General features: G+C 39.4%; 1 protein-coding gene across 4 annotated transcripts in view; it reads left to right on the top strand.

Moving 5' to 3' along the window:
* LOC126293598 (protogenin A-like) overlaps positions 1–18,120 on the top strand; it is a 450,940-nt gene that overhangs the window by 399,546 nt on the left and 33,274 nt on the right. For all 4 annotated transcript variants that reach the window (XR_007552316.1, XM_049986876.1, XM_049986877.1 and 1 more), the window contains exons 14-16: positions 4,417–4,547; positions 7,973–8,166; positions 12,992–13,193. Coding sequence is in view for 3 of the 4 variants with exons in the window: in XM_049986876.1 (XP_049842833.1) it covers positions 4,417–4,547; positions 7,973–8,166; positions 12,992–13,193 (527 nt within the window). In the remaining variant the exon portion in view is untranslated. The remainder of the gene's footprint in view (positions 1–4,416; positions 4,548–7,972; positions 8,167–12,991; positions 13,194–18,120) is intronic.

Below are 18,120 nucleotides of genomic sequence, written 5' to 3'. Positions count from 1 at the left end.
AACATGAAAATGGTTAATATAAAAAATAGGTTTATTGCTGTTGTGGCCTTAACCCTAATTCCTGGCTTGAGACAGCTGTCCACACTGGTCTGTTCTGTGCAAGACCCTTCATCTGTGCAAAAGCGCTGCAGCCTACATCCATCGGAGCCAGCTGTGTTCGAGCTCCTGTCTTCACCTACAAGTTTTATGCCCCAGTTTGTGGTGTCATCCTTCGTCGTTATCTAACAGGGATGAATCACTATTTTGTTTCCTAAATCTGACAGATTCAAGTCTCTGCAAGTTCATCTTCATACAACACGGTTGCGGGACCTTGGCTGTTTAATATAAAATGTCAAATCCAAACACCTTCAGTTGTCTAAATTTCCAGATTTTATTTTGTTTCTGCTACTGGTTTCAGCATTACCTTATGTCATCTTCAGGCCACCTGACCGACATATAGGAGGAATCTGACCTCTTGTATGTCTGCAAGATTGATTGTACAAAGAGGTGAGATTCTTCATACACACATACATAGTACTTGTTCCATAGATCATGAATATGACATTTTGTAATAATGTGGAACACGTCACTTCACTGTAAGTTTTCTTCACACAAATTTATTTATTTATTTTTTACAGTTACTAATTCATCTCTAAAAATTCATCTGTTGAGTAGGAGTTGTCATTCAGAAATTCTTTTATTTAATCCAGATTAGTGAAGATAATTCTTTCTTCTAGGGTTGTAGCTATGCACTTCACTGTTGTTTTTGAAATGGAATGAGCCAGGTGAGGGATATCAGTCAGGGGGCCTGAAGATGGTGTCATATAACACTGGAATTGGCAGCAAAAATAAAGTAAAATCTGAAATTTAGATGGCTTAAGGTGTTTTGATTCACGTTTTTGATTTCAGTCTTCACCCCTTCATCTACAAGCAACTTTTGTTCTAAATAAAATTGTATTCAGCAATAAGACTTGAGATTTCTGTGATAATTGGATTTTTGCTTAAATAAAATTGAATGAAATTCCCAATTTACAGCATACATACCTATTTTTGCACAACAAAATATGTTCACACTGGTTCACCCTGGTAGCTGCACCTCTGTCGAATCTGACTGAAAAATGGTTGTGTAAAGTAGGCTATTTTAAAGAATATGGTCCACATGCAAGAATTAACATGCAGCAAGTAAATCATTAACACACACACCTATGCCCTGCCCTTCAAGTAGAGTCATATCAAAATGAAAATGATGTGCACAGTAGGTATAATTTGGAGGTAACAACGCAGTCTGCAGTTGATTCCTATTATCCCAGTAAGCATTATTGAAATTTTGCACAGTCCATAATAATAACTACACATTCACTTTCCAATCTATCATTGACAACAGTCACTAAATTACAGAATGATTTCCCGGATGCGAACCTTAGATAAAACTGGGCACATTGTACCATCTTGTCTGTGGTGTACATTTTCCCTGGTTCTAGATCTCTACTTTTCACAACATTGTGCAGACCTTAGTAAAAAAAGGCTTCCAGGATTTATAAGATTACAATAATTAGAACTGTGTTTATATGTTGTTGTTCACTGACTTTTTGCAAATTATAGTTAAACATTTACCTTTCTGATTAACTGAACATTGGGAGAAAGTTCTTCTCAATGGGAACTTATAGACTGAACAATAATTCGATTGAATTATGCTATCTAGTCACCAAAATATCATATTCTATTTCAATAACAATTCTTTAGTTGAGAATGCTAATTAGTCAGAAACTAAACAGAGTGCATGAGTTGCTAACATATTTTTATCATTAGCTGTATAGATACATCATTTATTTATATATACTTTTGATTTTCTTTATCAGGAAGTCAGTAATGGGATACATGTTTATGTAGGAAGGATGGTATCAAAACCTGGAACTGTGGTAATCATAATTAGTATAGTTTTTTAGATAAATTAATTACACTTATGAGTTCCAATTAACCGAAAGAATGTAATAGATAATAAAGTCAAGTTAGATAAGCCCTGTGTCAGTATTTGAGATACAATGCGCATGTCCTAAAATAACACTATGTTTGAAAAAATCCTTTTTTTTCCTTCATAAATTTATCAGTTACTGTTCACAGAGCGCACAAAAACTAGTTACAAAATCTCCTGCTAGATGTTCGTATCTGTGTTACACTACTTGCAGTGTTTACTGTTTCTTGCCTGTAGATGGCATTAGTGGTACTATTCCCCTTTTCACTACAAGTGAAATACATGATAACAGTTGTATTTCAGTTTCAAATGAAATGTGCATACCAAGAACATTTAATTAAAAATGAAATAAGCGATGCCTTGAGCATTTCTGCCACGCTATTATCTCCATTACCAAATTGATGATTCATTGATATCTTAAAATGTCCTGTCAGTCTACACCTTCCTTTAGTCAAGTTGTGCCATAAATTTCTTTTTCTCCCCAAATAAGTTCAGTGTGCCATTAACTACCTAAGCTTCAACACTCTTCTACAACACCATATTCCAAAAGCTTCTATTCTCTGCTTATCTGAGCCACTTATCACCAATGACAGAGGTTATTAAAACAAACACACACACACCCCCACGCACGCACGCACACGCACACACACACACACACACACACACACACACACACACACACACACACACACAGAGAGAGAGAGCTCCCAAATGTAATGATACAGTCAACAGTGGTTTTATTGATGATTTGTTTAGCCAGAGAACAGAGTTGAGGTATCTTTTGTTCTTTTTCCTTAGCCTATTTTACTATCCGTTGGATGACAGCAATACTTCAAAGTACTCACAGTATAATATTATTTGGTTTTGTCTGTTCTGTTGATTGGTCTCCTAAATTTCACTCTCCAGCTTCTAAGTATCCCCTCTGCTTGACAATGGCCAGTCTCACTTTTTTGTTTCCTCCTTTCAGCTTTCGCTACATATATCTTGAGCCATCATTATCTCCAGTCACAGTATCCTGATAGTGATTGAAGAGCAGAGTGAACAAAGTTAAAGTTTTGTGTGGGTGGTTTGCTCCACAAATTTCTGAGCATTGGCCGAAGAATAGTCCAGGCCGGTTTATTGTGAATTCATGCCACTAGCCACAGTTTATACGATTGATACAAGTGAATGTTATTGGTTAAAACAGTTGTTTATATGTAATAAACACCAACGGATCTGTGTAATTTGTTTGCAGTAAGTAGTTTCGTCTCACATAATTAATGGTGCAGTTTTTACTCCACTTTACTTAATATGCATCTAAAAACAAAGTTGATGTGACTAAACCCACATCCTTTCGTCTTTCCCTCTCCTCCCCTCTTTCCTGCAGAAGCAACCGTTGGTTGCCAAAGCTTGAATTTTGTGTGTATGTTTGTGTATCTATCGACCTGCCAGTGCTTTTGTCACATGAACTTTGTTTTTAGATATATTTTTTCCCATGTGGAATGTTTCCCTCTATTATATTCATCATTACTTAATATGATATAGACGACGCGCTAAACGGAAGGCGCTGTTCACTAAATTTCGAAATCCGATCTTCACCAAGGATGTAGAGCATATATTATTACCACCAACTTTCAATCGCTCAATGATCATCATTCAAAGATAACGGAAATTAGAGCTCGTACTGAGGCAGTTAGACATTCGTTTTTCCCTCGCTTGTACTGCGGGTTAAACAAAGGGGGGGGGGGGGGGGGAATTTGACTTTGGCACGAATTATGCTCTCTGCCACACACCACTTGATGGCTAACGAGGTATATATGTAAATGTAGATATGTTAAATATTTTCAATTTTAATTGTTTACCAAATTATTTATTTTAAAGAAACTTCATAGTATTCTACGCCTACAGTTAGCTGTAATAAATGTCCTCCGATTTTTGTAACTTGTGTCCAGTAAAACTGTTCAGTCTCAAATAATTAATGGTATGCCCATGTGGAGGGCATGAATGTTTGGAGTTGACACAAGAGAGGCCATTGCAGTCTCTTATAGGCAACAGCTTCAGTTTTATCAAACAATGGAAAATCCAGCACGGAATGTAACAATATGAAAAGGAAAGTTGGTGCTACTCACCATAGAGCGAAGTCGCAGATAGGCACAACAAAAAGACTCTCACAATTAAAGCTTTCGGCATTTAAGGCCTTTGTCAACAACAACAACAACAACACACACACACACACACACACACACACACACACACACACACATACACGCACTCTCTCTCTCTCTCTCTCTCTCTCACGCAAACATGACAACTAAACTGCATTTTGGTTCCTGTGGTCTAGGGATACCTTTGTGTGCTGTCGGCAAACAAACAAAAAGTTAATTATATATTTTAATTATTTTCAGCCTTGTGGCTACATCGCATGGTTGTGTGTCAGAGCGCCTTCACGGAGACACATTGCAATGACATTTCATTTCATTTCACAGCACACCACCTGCCATTGAGGTGACAGAGCTGGAGCCGAACACCCTGTACGAGGTTAAGATACGCAGTGAGGACTCTGCTGGACGGAAGGGTCCCTACGGGCAGACTATGGAAGTCAGGACACCAGAAGACAGTGAGTGACAGCAGGACTGCTAGTCTTTATTCACTACTTTCCATTAAAAATGAAGTGTGTTTCGTCATGGATATGTGATAATAGGTATTAGTGAAGCCCTGATATTGTCAGGAAGGAGACAGCGGTATTAATGTAATTAGTGGGAAAAAAAAGTAAATTTTTTTTTAAATGTCTAGACCACCTGCCACTCCCCTTTATGTAATTAGAGCACAGTAACTAGTTTCAGCTGCTATCTGCAACCGTATTCAGATTGTCGAAACTGTAAAAAAGCATAAAATATGCAGCAAAAACTATCATCATTAGCTTTAGTCATGCAATTGGGTGCATTCTTTTTTTCAGCCAACAAGACTACAACATTACGTATGTACAGATTTCATTGTTAGTGGGCCATCTTTTAAACCGTAATCTCATAAGATGACAACAATAAAGAAGGCAAATGGACAGTTGCATTAGCAAAACTGCATCAAAAGCCCATTATTTGCAATAGTACTGCAGCTGTTATAGTGAGAACAATATATCCAACTGTTACAAGAATAGTCAGCTGCTCCATAACCTGGCGTACAAAGGAGTGACCGTGCTTGTTGTATAAAATAGTCATCTGTATAAAATTCGCAAATGTTGATGAATAAAAGTCAAATGCCAGAAGCCCAACCAGCCTGCGAAGACATGTCGGAACTTTTTACTGACACAAGTGGCCATTCATTTTCTTTATTACTATCACCTTGCAAGATTATGGTTTACAGGCTGGCTTGCTCACAATGAAATTTGTAACTACATAATCTCATAATCATGTTGGCCCACAATAAAAATGCGTGTAATGGCATGATTACAACTAATGATGATAGTGTTTACTGCATGTCAGTGAATGCAACAAACATTTAAAAACTAAGATCGACATGTACAGTCTGCAAGCTACCTGATGGCATGTGACAGAGGGTACTTTGCTTATGACTGGCACCCCCCTTCTCCTGTTCCAGGAGCGAATGGTCCCAGCAAATAAAGTTTGCTGGTAACCCTCTCTGTAATTTTACCTTCGTGGTTCTTGAGCAAAATGTGTATTGGAGATGGTAGACTATATGCTCCAAACCAAAGATGGTACATGGCGCAAATATCAATACACATCACTGGTGCCTCATGTAGAAGGAAGAAGAACCACAACATAACCGCGACAAGGGTAGGAAACCAAACACTTTCTGTTGAACAAAGCATCAGATTTTCTGAAATTGTAATTATTTGTTTGTCTACTGATCTGTCTCTTTTGGATAACTCCTTTGTGGTGAGCTATTTTCTTCTTTTGTCTTAGTGTGTATAGAGGAAATTGATTACACTCACAACATACTAACACAAAATCTCGTGGAACTCTTATTTCAAGAATCATTAACACATGTGTGGTGTGCGTACTGTAAGACCTTCGGTACACACACCATCAGATTATTTGACTTGTCACTCTAACGAAGTAGGCGAGTGTCAGCAATATGTCTCATGGTCTTATCGTGGCGTGTTTATCTTCTGCCGTTAGCTCAGACAATAGAAATGCCACTTGCACGCTTAGAGTAGCAGATTGATGGTGACCAACTTTAAACAGAACTTGATTAATTTTCACACACATTTATTAAAATAATAACAAGCATAAACATTACGTAACTTGATTCTGGATGCTATTTACAATTGACAATCTGAAGTTCCTTTGGTCTTGGTACGTTAATCTTATTCTCACATATCTCTGATACTTGACAAAGTGTGTATACATTTATCTTCATGGCTATGTACAGGAATATGATAATCTTCTTAGGTGCAGACTGAAACAGGACGATAGACTGGTACAGACTAATGCGGACTGACTGATTGGAGGTCTGTACACTCGTTATAATACTTCGTGTGTTCCAGTATCACTGCGCGAGTGTGATCTGCGAGGAGAAAAGGTTCTACGTTAGCAGCAATCTCATTGACTGCATTACATATTAATACGCGGATCGGCAGAAGCAGAATTTGGTCCGTCTCTAAGGTAGCGCCATCTCGTAGTGCGGAGACGGACGAACGCTGCGCCTGCTCTGTTGTGCTTAGCGGGGCGCGCTCTAGTGGGAAAGTTGTGTACGTGCTGACTAGGTGGAACTATGTACACAACAAGATGCAAACAGTGTGAAAGGAAAACATTACTTAAAACACAGTATACTGTGTTGTGGGCCCTGCTGTACAATATGTGACTATAATGAACCACTCCACTCCATTAAAGGCACAGAGACTTTCTCTCCTCATTGTACAGTGCACTTGACACAATTCAGAAATTCACCACAATTAAACTGATAGAGATTGACTGCAGACCACAAGTGTCCATTTCTCCAAAGCCACTTCTCTGTGTATCTTTCCGGAGTCACCATCCTCTTGCTCCACTGGAGAAAGACATCGACTACACTCCCAGCCTGTCGTGTTCACGAACACTTGGCCACATCCCACATACACCATCCATTATTCAAAATATCCTGGCTCCATAGCACACCAGCTCACAGCTGACTTCCTCAGCTGTCAGCTACTGACCAATTGACTGCCATTCGCATTCAACGGCATCACACTGTGATGGCTTAGGCCTTATTTCTAATTTCAGCTCTTCCTCTAGATCTGCATTCCTTACTGTTTCCTAACACATCTTGTACATATTAAACATTGCTTTTTTCTCTGTAGTGTTTTTTAGCTATTTTTATGTAGATTTCAATAACCTTAGCCCACATTGCCTTTACAAACACCTTTTGAGTTTGAAAAATACCAATTCTATATTATCACTTATTGTGTAGCCATCATAATATTACAGGAAAGTGTGGCAAATTACATTGTGTGAATTAAAATGATTTTCTGGTATTTTGAATGTCTACTTATGACTCTCTCAAATGCCTGTGAAATATGAAGCATTTGTTCTTTCTGCTGTGACTACTAGATGTCGTTTTTGGTGTCCAGCACAATCTTAATTTTTTTTTTTAACTATTGAAAGGTTTATTATTTTTTTCTTCGTAGCTGTCACCTGGTATGTTGGGACCACTTAGCTATGCTAAATTCTGCATTTGGTCTAGTGCTTTACATGAATGTTTTTCATGTAAATTGGCTATGAAAGAAATTTAAACAAAATATCTTGTATTTACCTATGTATTTAAAGGTCACATCTTTTTCCAATTTTGTATCTGCAATAATTAACATTGAATTGAAGTTTCATTTGTGTATACAGTTTCAACATAATCAGTACCAAAGGTCATATGTTTAAGTGGAAAGAAGAGCAAAATTTTAAAATTCCAACTACAGATTTCTACAAACAAGTTATAACTTCCACAAAATCACAGACGTTAGTCAGCGTGCAGGTAATGGCAATTACCTACGAGATTAGCAGTGATTCGAAGGCACCTAATTGTGTCACCTGACGAGTCTGCACCTGTCTGCAGTCCCGAGCCACGTGCGGGACGTGAGGACGGAAGCCCTGAACCGGACAGCCATCCGCGTCACCTGGCGTCCGCCCGCTGTGCTCAACGGCGTCCTCGTCGGCTACACGGTGGCTGTCGACCCCAACCGCACGGCTGCTCTGCCCGGCAAAGCAGTCCGTGCTGCCAGCGTGTCTGCCGTGAAGCACTCTGCCGATGTAAGTGTGCCTGTTGCTTGAAACACGGGTTACTGTTAGTTATATATTATGGTAGTTAGACTGTATACTTGCCACATTGATTCTCTGAACTCTGTCACCAAAGCTGTATTTAGTCCTTTTAATTAAAAAATGTGCACACAATTTGCTCTCACCATGTCAAAAATAAACATACCACAACAGTTGCAGTTTAACATTCAATACATTTTCGTGCTCTTTAAATGCGCTGACAACTCGTACGAATGTGATATGTTATTACTTCAACTTACATCATCATTCTTCATCATAATTGCCCCTCTAGCTTCTTTTGCAGCATGCTTGTGTTGCTATGTATCTTTCTGAGGGAGAATGGGGATCCACGGAACAGTTATTGCTGCATCCGTGCATGTGTTCCATTTAATTAAATTGCGCAACACACATTATCGAAATATTTATGTTTTACATATTATTTTATTGTCATTATTGACGTGAGCAATTACAACAAAGACTTCTGACATTACAGGGAAACTTTCATATGTGAAGAACCCTTGCAACGAGGAAGAAAATAATTAATGAACAAATCAACTTAAGATTAAAACTGTGTGCCCGACCGAGACTCGAACTCGGGACCTTTGCCTTTCGCGGGCAAGTGCTCTACCAACTGAGCTACCGAAGCACTAGAGCACTTGCCCGCGAAAGGCAAAGGTCCCGAGTTCGAGTCTCGGTCGGGCACACAGTTTTAATCTGCCAGGAAGTTTCATATCAGCGCACACTCCGCTGCAGAGTGAAAATCTCATTCTGGAAATCAACTTAAGCTATAACTCACTAACTATATTAGCCACTAAAACAGTAACAAGCAAAAATGTAAAACGTAACCAGACTAAATCATTAATTAACTCCCACTCTCCCTCTCACTTTCTCTTAAAAAGAAAAAGAAAACCTCGCACACAGAAGATGACTCTCTCTCTCTCTCTCTCTCTCTCTCTCTCTCTCTCTCTCTCTCTCTCTCTCTCTGGCTGTGCTGTGGTCATAAAGACAAACTTTAAATAGTTCCTTATACAAAATACTGAGTGACAAATAAGTCCACTGGATGAATGCTGGACACTGGCTGACTTAACCCTTTCGCAGGCGCATTTTTCGTAGCAGCACAGCAAAGATAATTTTTTGCTTCCCTATTAGAATTGTGATCAATTTTGTTTTTGTGATTTAGGACCAAAAACTATGGTGGTACAAACATTACACATGGCACCTTTGTAGGGTATTAAAACTGTGGTGGCAAATGGATTTCCGACTTCCCTTTTGTGAGCTGATATGTGTTGCCATTATACATAAAAAATAATGAACAGTGATTTCTGTTTTTATTTTATGTTTTATTTTACAGTATTTAAAAAAAAAATATTTGTTTCCGTTATTGAAGTTTGTTTACCACAGTATGAAAACAATCTTAGAAACTTTATCACACAGTAGCTGATACAGGCCACAATAATGTATATTGCAGTAGCAAAGCAATGTGCCCTTACAACAGTAGTGATCCCATGACAAGCAGAATTGCTGTAGCAGTTTTCATACATCTGGTGCACTTTATACCACAAGATGTCAGGAATAGACAGTGGTAGTGAGATGTATTCCCAAAAGCTTTGGGATACCCCTAAGTTGGTGGTAAGTATGCTTCCTGAGGACCACAAATAACAGATTAATTTTGTGGTAAGTATATTCCGAAGCCTCTTCCAGAAACTACTGTGTTGGTAACCATAGTTCCCATGAACCATTAAAACACCATTGTTTGGTGGGATATATACTTCCCACAGTCTCAAAGGCTGTATTTCACAATGAATAGAAACTACAGCGGTGCAGTGGACTGCCAATAGATGCCAGGAGCATGCAGAAGTGGTAACACATATTCCTTTAAATGCTGTAAGGAAATACATTTAGTGGGAAGACGAATCACTAGACAGAGACTTGATTGACTTAGTGCGTCCGAAATTATTGAACAGAGGTTTCCAAAGGCTTTCAGACTTCCAGTTCCCACAAAACTGTGTCACGCAATGAGCAATTCACTCGGCTTATCTGTGGCATCTCTCACTTCGTCCAGGAGGTGTCTTTACGACTAGCACTCGTTCTCGGTTGCACTCGTCGTACGTGTATTGTATTCAGTGGGGTACACTGGACCGAAGACATTACTCGCTGTACTGTCACTCAGTTTCAAAATGAGGCACGAGGAACTTCCTACAGTTGTTTAATCTATTTCTCCTCTCGACTGACCACAATTTGTGATTTGCTGATGAACAGTCCTTCAATGGCCATTCTTGACTAGAGACAGGAAAAACTGACCAGTTTAAACAGTCACAGATGTTTTAGTTCTGAACAACTGTTTTTTTTTTTTTTTTTTTTTTTTTTTTTTTTTTTTTTTTTTTTTTTTTTGTCTCAGTTGTAACGGGTCTTTCTATTTCTTACCAGTAACTACATAAAGAACCAATATTTTAATTTGCCGTTGCTGTGGTGCTAAAATTATTGGTTTTCAGATACAGTAAAACTCTTTTTTGTATGTTCCCACATTTATATTTTCCCACTTTTTACTATCATTTTGTTGGTGCCAACAGAACTCCTACTCCCTCACTACAGTGCTTTTCCATCTTATCGATTCCGTGTAACAACTTTTTCCACATTTATTAATTTTTTCTATCTTATTAGAATCTTTAACATTGATTTTTATACAGATTTCTGCAAGAAGTGCATTGCATTTTTGCTCAGAATCAGTCATGGAACAAAGCAGAAAATGCAGAGTATACGCAATGTTATTGAGTATGTAATGTAGCATTAGTGCAATAAGGAAGATTTTCATTGTGGGTGTGTTGGGTTACAGCTGCAGAATGGAGGCGTATCATGCCTGCCATGTGTATTCTATCAATATTTGGGAGAGTGCCAGGCCTGTCATGTGTAGCCCAACAATATATATCATTGGCAGGAAATTCCGTGCCTTCCAAAAGATAGGCATTGTCTTTGAAGGATGATGTTTTCGATGGAAGGACTTGATATACATATCAACATGTTATAGAACAAGTATTTATGAACAGATTGGAAAACAAATATTGGCCACTGCATTAACTCAGTACTGAAATTTTAACTTCTTCTTTTGCTAATGCCTTTGTCCTGGAATTTTCGCAGGTTCGGCATGCTTAAAATCGGATTTGGCATGGTTAATGTGAAGGGGTGGCCGGATGCCCTTTCTGCTACCACCCTGTACCCCTAGGACGAAATCAGTGAACCCCAGCTGTCTGTGCCAAGTGTAAATCATGAATTAGTGCGAACATGTGTCAGATGTCTTCGAGTCGTGTAACTGAGGCAGGACGTGGGGACCAACCCAGTATTCACCTAGTGGGATGTGGGAAAAAAAATGGCTCTGACACTATGGGACTTAACTGCTGAGGCCATCAGTCCCCTAGAACTTTGAACTACTTAAACCTAAGGATATCACACACATCCATGCCCGAGGCAGGATTCGAACCGCTCTGTCACTCCGGCCAGCAGTGGGATGTGGAAAACCACATCCAGGCTGGCCGGCACATCGGCCCTCTTTGTTAATCCACTGGGTAGATTCGATTCAGGGTCAGCACGCCTATCTGAGTCCAGGAAATAGCACATTAGTGCGCACAGCTAACCTGGCGTTTTCATTATTGAAATTTTAGCTATTGCTGCATAATAGTTTCAGATAAATCTTCCTCTTCACCCTCTATCACAATCATTCATTTGAATGAGCATTTTTAGTTGTGTCAGAAAAATATCAGTTGTATTCAAATTCCTGCTAAAAAGTCAATAAATATATTTTACAACAAAACAGGTTTCCCTGGGAAATTTAGGTAAGAGTACTGAATTAAAAACCTAACAATTCATTTAAAGTTTAAATCAAAAATAGACATTAGCTGATCTGCTACCTGTGTCTGCATTACATGCCGTTGTCTGCTTGCAATCCTTGGAAATGGACTGCTTAACATGAAGAGTTGAGTTCCCAAAGTCAGTTTTCACCCATTTCCATGATGCCAAAATAATGATACGATGCTCGATTACGACATGATTTTTTAGCAGACTTTAAAAAACTTGAATCAGTAAGAAATAATAGTATTCAACCCTTGTATGGAGTTATTTTATTTGATATTTTGATTCTACATACCTTGAAATGTTAAATGCAAAAGTCTGTAGGTGTCTCAGAGTTTTTAACTCTTTGTTTGATGATGATATTTATTATAAATAGCAATGAAGAACTGAAAATCAAAATTTTGTACATGGCTGCATATTTAGAGGCTGTGAATAGTTACAATTGAAAGAAAAACAGCCGTCGGCCACTATTTTTAACAAATTAACCTGGTTTCAACACTGTTAGGAGTGTCTTGTTTAGAATTTAAAACAAAGAATGGTCTATATTGTATAACATGGTCACAGAATAATAACTAAAATGTATGATAGGGTACAAGTACGGAAACATTGTAAAAGACTGACAATACTTTTAGCAAAAATGTCATATAAGTACTGTCAGTCTTTTACAATGATTCCATACTTGTACCCTATCATACATTTTAGTTATTATTCTGTGACCCTGTTATAGAATATAGACCATTCTTTGTTGTAAATTCTGCAGAAGACACTCCTAGCAGTGTTGAAACGAGGTTAATTTGTCAAAAATAGTGACCGAGGGCTGTTTTTCTTTAATTTGTAACCGAAAATCAGTTATTTCAAGAACCATTCATTTTGTGTGGTTTTAACAGACAGGTTAAACCAGAGATGAAGAAAATTGTTATAACTGAGAAGCAGTTGTCTGAGAGATAATCACTTTGCCTAATTCTGACTTGCTCAGGTGTCCGGCCTACAGCCGAATGTGCAGTACTTCGTGACGGTGTCTGCTCGCAACGGTGCAGGACACGGCCCGCCATCCGGCGCAAAAGCGGTGGTCATCAGGGTGGCCGGAAACGAGTCGCGTGAAGTCACGCCCGTCCCGACTGTGCTGCCGCCTCCTCCTGGTGACCAGCCACCTGTAGTCTACGATGACCAACACCTCGGTAAGTCCCCTCGCAATTTAAAATGGGGTCCCAGACACGGACTCAAAAAATGGAACCTTGCATTTCTCTGGCTGTGCCCTTATCGATTGTGCTACCTGGACATGTTTCACGAAGTGGCTCAGACACAGCGTAGGGGATTGTTTCCAGAATGAGTCTTTTCCTGGAAGATTAATACCGTGTGCCAGGCCGGGACTCGAACCTAAGACCTTTGCCTTTTGAAGGCAGGTTTTCTACTGACCGATCTATCTGAGCGTGACTCACAGCTTTACATTTGCCAGTACCTTATCTCTTGACTTCCATACTTCACAGAAGTTGTCTTGCATATTTTGTGGGACAAAACCATGTGAAAGAAAGAAAATGTGGCAGAAGAAAAGCTGTGAGTACAGTTTTGCGAATCGTGCTTGGATAGCTCAATGACTGGAAACAATAGATATAAATTTAGTGTGTTACTTGTTATGTAAATTTATCTAGATAACCTTTGGTTTGAGGCTACCACAGGACATCTTCAAGTGTTGGATGTGTTGTGTGTAGATAACAACCTCCTGTGCATGGGACACATTCAGAATTTTGTAATTATAATTTATTGTCCAATTGCGTAATGACTCTGCAGAAGCATCAAGTCACCACAATTATTTGTAAATGACTGTACAGTGCTATTACTAGTAACTAATGTTAACATTAAAAATAAATTATAATTATATATGCTCTCAATAACCAGTACTGATCACCCAGTGGTTTTTGTTATTTTTAAGCCTACCATTTACTCACTGTCCTTTTGTACTTTTCCGTCATTTGCTTAGTTCCCCCTCACTCACCCATCTCTTCTAATAACATCTTCTCTGCACTTATTTCTGTGTCTAACAGCTACTCTGAATTTGTTCAGTCTATTCCTAGATGTATTGTTTGTGACTGTGTTCAGTAACGGGAATGTGTCGGCACTCTTAACTAGGAACGTCACATCGGCTGCCATGCTGAGGGGGGTTTCATGTCTGCTAACTTCCACATGGAGTAGCCATGTGAACCACATGCTCAGGGGATTCTAAATCCGACATTTGTGCAACGCTGATAGTCTCTTTCCGTTTGCAGGTAAGGATCATGTCCTGTCACGCAATGAACCATTCCTCTGCTGGGGAAGCTAAGATTCAATTGCTCTGTCTCTGATGTTCGAAAGGGGGCTGTATACCCAATGTTCTGTATTTGCACTGTCCCAAGGCTTCTGTCATTCGTCAATTGTGTAAGTCTCAAAAGATCTATCTTATTAGTCACTCAGGAACATGTCTTGCACTTTATCTGTGTTATCTCTCTACAACTAAGATATTCTCAAATTATTCTCATTTGTCAGCTTTGCTTTTATAATCATAGACAAACAGCTAAAGCCAGTTTAGAGACCTCTAGCAAGATAACACAGAATGACAGATATTGAGTCAGCTCCTTGATTCGGGGAGGGGAAATGAAGCAAGTATGGAGAATTAAATACCTAGCTGAAGTTGCCTGAATAAAAACAATCTTTTGGAGCTGTAATAATGGAGACAAATTTAGCATGTGCTATCTGATGAAAAGTATCCAGGCACTGTTGTATAATGCCATTTGACCACCAGATAACACAGGAGGTGGATACGCCAGTATAAAAGGAGGTGGAGAGTTGTGTTGTTGGTACAGGAGCAATAACAGCAGAATATGTCACTTAGGAAGGCTCAGTGACTTCCGATGTGGACTAGTCATCGGATGCCGCCTGAGTAACAAATCTGTCGGGGACATTTCAAACCTCGCAGAGCTGCCCAGGTCGACTGTTAGTGATGTGATTGTGAGGTTGAAACTTGAAGACTCGACAACATCTAAATCGAGATCATGTAGCCCTTACATAAAGACAGGCGAGGAGTATCGAGCATTGTGGAGGGTGATTTTAAAGAATTGCATGAAAACAATTGAATAAATCTTTCGTAAAAAACAAAGTGCTACCAGGAGTCCAGATAGCACAATGACTACTGTAGAGAATTAAAAGGTTGGGGGGGGGGGGGGGGGGGTACAGTGGTCAAGCTACTCCTCATAATCCACGTATTCTTGTGGTCAGTGATAAGTGACGCTCGAGGTGCTGTAAAGGTAAGCACCACTGGACAGGGGCTGACTGGAAATGATTGGTACGGAGTGACGAATCGTGGTATACCCAGTGGCAATCCGATAGAAGGGTTTGGGTTTGGGTTTGGGTTTGGGTTTGGCGGATATCTGATGAACATTACTTGCCATCATGCTTATTGGCAACACTAAAGTACAGTGGCGATGGTGTTACAGTGTGGGGATGTATTTTGTGATCAGAGTGTAGACCTCTTATTATGCACAAGAAAAGGCTAACTGCAGAAGATATGAACATATTTTATAGTATTGTGTGCTGCTTATAAACCAGGACCTGTGAGGCAATGGGCCATGAACAGGAACATTCATCAGATGGGCTGTGCACCCAGAGACCTGTTGTGAACCCAATGGAACACCTTTGGGACGATTTAGAACATCAACTTCACTCCAGACACAGTGTCTGGCATCACAACCTTCTCCAGTTTTGGCTCTTTAGGGACAGTGGGCCAACATTCCTCAAGAGAAATTCAGACACCTCACTGAAAGTGTCCCCAGCAGAGCTCAAGCTGTCAGAGAGGGTGAACGTACCACGTATTAAGTGTCCACACTAATGGGTCTCCGGATATTTTTGATTAGATAGTGTACAAACGCACTACAAACATCTGCATAAGTGATCAATGCAATATGATGACATTAGCAGACAATGACCCACACTAGTAGATTATATACAACAGAAAGTGTGAACCTTGCAAGACCGGGGTAACTTAGGAGGCTGGAACTTATGGGGCAAATGATTCTGGGGGTGATATCGAGACGTTGAAGAACAGGAGACAGTCAGAATGGAAGACGAGCAAGCCGAGCACTGTTTACCCGTATGGGGATGATCTCTTACACCGTCCGGGAATGGAAGGCTGTATTTTTTGAACACATCCTTAGACTCAATTGAGGGAGGTGGACATCTCATATAATGTAGATTTATGTGAGCAAGAGAACCAAAGTTCCCTGTAACCATGGGGTACAAATTCATTCACAAGTGTGAAAAATACAAACACCACTCAGGTGTTAGTTCATATGCCTAATGTGACTCTATGATCGTGAGGCACAGCATATTGCCAACCAGTCTAGCTGCTAATACCAGTACGTGAATCCAGGTGACACTGCTGCTTTGTTATTGAAGCAGCTCCTCATTTGGCCTCACAAGCTGAGTGAACCACATTCCAGACAGCCCTACCTCAAACAAATCTGATGAAGAACTGGGAACCGCACACAGGTCCTTCTGCAGCGATGCTCACCATTAGACTACAGCGCGATTCATAGGGTCCTCAAGGGGGTGAAAAGAATCGAGTCATATTTTAATAGGCAGGAGCAAGTGCTGATGCTGACTCAGTACTACACTTCTACACTTATTGTCAAAACTACGATCATATGGGTTATCGAGCAAAATTTGTGACTGGATTAAGGACTTTCTGGTGGGGAGGACACAGCGTGTTGCCTTGGATGGAGAGTCATTATCAGATATAGAAATAACTTCAGGTGTGTCCCAGAGAAGTGTGTTGGGACCCTCGCTGTTCATGTTGTATGTTAATTACCGTGCAGACAACATTTATACTAACTTCTGCTGTTTTCAGATGATGTTATCAATAATGAGTTACTGTCTGAAAGAAGCTGCATAAATATTCAGTTATATCTTGATAAGATGGCAAAGTGTTGCAAAGATGGGCAACTTGCTTTAAGTATGCAGAAATGTGAAATTGTGCATTTCACAAAATGAAAAAATGCAGTATCCTGTGGCTGTAATATCAGTGAGTCAGAGCTAGAATCAGCCAACTCATTCAAATACCTGTATGTAACAGCTAGTAGGGATATGGTAGAATGATCACATAGGCTCAGGTGTGGGTCAAGCAGGTGGTAGACTTCTGTTTATTGGTGGAATACTGGGGAAGTGCAGTCAGTCTATAAAGGACATTGTTTATAAGTCATTTGTGTGACACATTCTAGAATATTGCTGTAGTGTATGAGGCTGCTACAAAATAGGACTAACTGGGGATGTTGAATGTATAAAGAGAAGGGGAGCACAGATGGTCACAGATGTGTTTGACATGGGACAGAGTCACAGTGGTTCTGAAGAAATTGAATTGGCAGAGTCTTACAGATAGATGTAAACTGTTCCAAGAAAACCTACTAACAGAATTTTCAAGAATCAGCTCACATAGGAATCCTGACGATAAGATCAGAATAAATACTGCATGCACTGTAGCATTCAAACAGTCATTCTTGGAGCGCTCCATATGTGAATGGAATGGGAAGATAGACATATAACTGGTACAATGGGTCATATCCCATGCATGCACTTTTCGGTGGTTTGCAGACTATGGATGTAGATGCAGATTTCTTTGTATGTGATAGGAGAAAAACAGCCACAGCTCCTCCCGCTGAAATACTATGCCACTGTTTCCATCCAGTTCTACAAACAAAACGTTTTTACAACATAAGTGTAATATATAATGCTGAGATTTATATATATAATGCTGAGATTTATATTTGTTTCAAATAGATAAATTTGTTTCTGTTGTGTCTGTCATTAATAACTATATCTCTTGTTTTTCAGCAGTCTTGATTCAAACATTCTGATTGGAACAAAAGAATTTCATTCGCATCATATGTGTATGGTTTACTTGAAGAGTGGAAATGGAAAATTGTTCTAAGTGCAAATCTCTCATTTGTCATGAGAATGAATAAACAATGTTACTCTGTACATAACTGATACATATCCAAGAAACTGAGAACATATGCTAATAGCACAGATTTATACTGCTCACTGGATGACCTCAAAAGACGTGGGGAGGGGTAAATACTT

The sequence above is a fragment of the Schistocerca gregaria genome, chromosome 10 (genome assembly GCF_023897955.1).
Source record: "Schistocerca gregaria isolate iqSchGreg1 chromosome 10, iqSchGreg1.2, whole genome shotgun sequence".
NCBI classification, from domain to species: Eukaryota; Metazoa; Arthropoda; class Insecta; order Orthoptera; family Acrididae; genus Schistocerca; species Schistocerca gregaria.
Note: the sequence above shows the minus strand (reverse complement) of the source record. Positions and strands in the feature narration are given on the sequence as shown.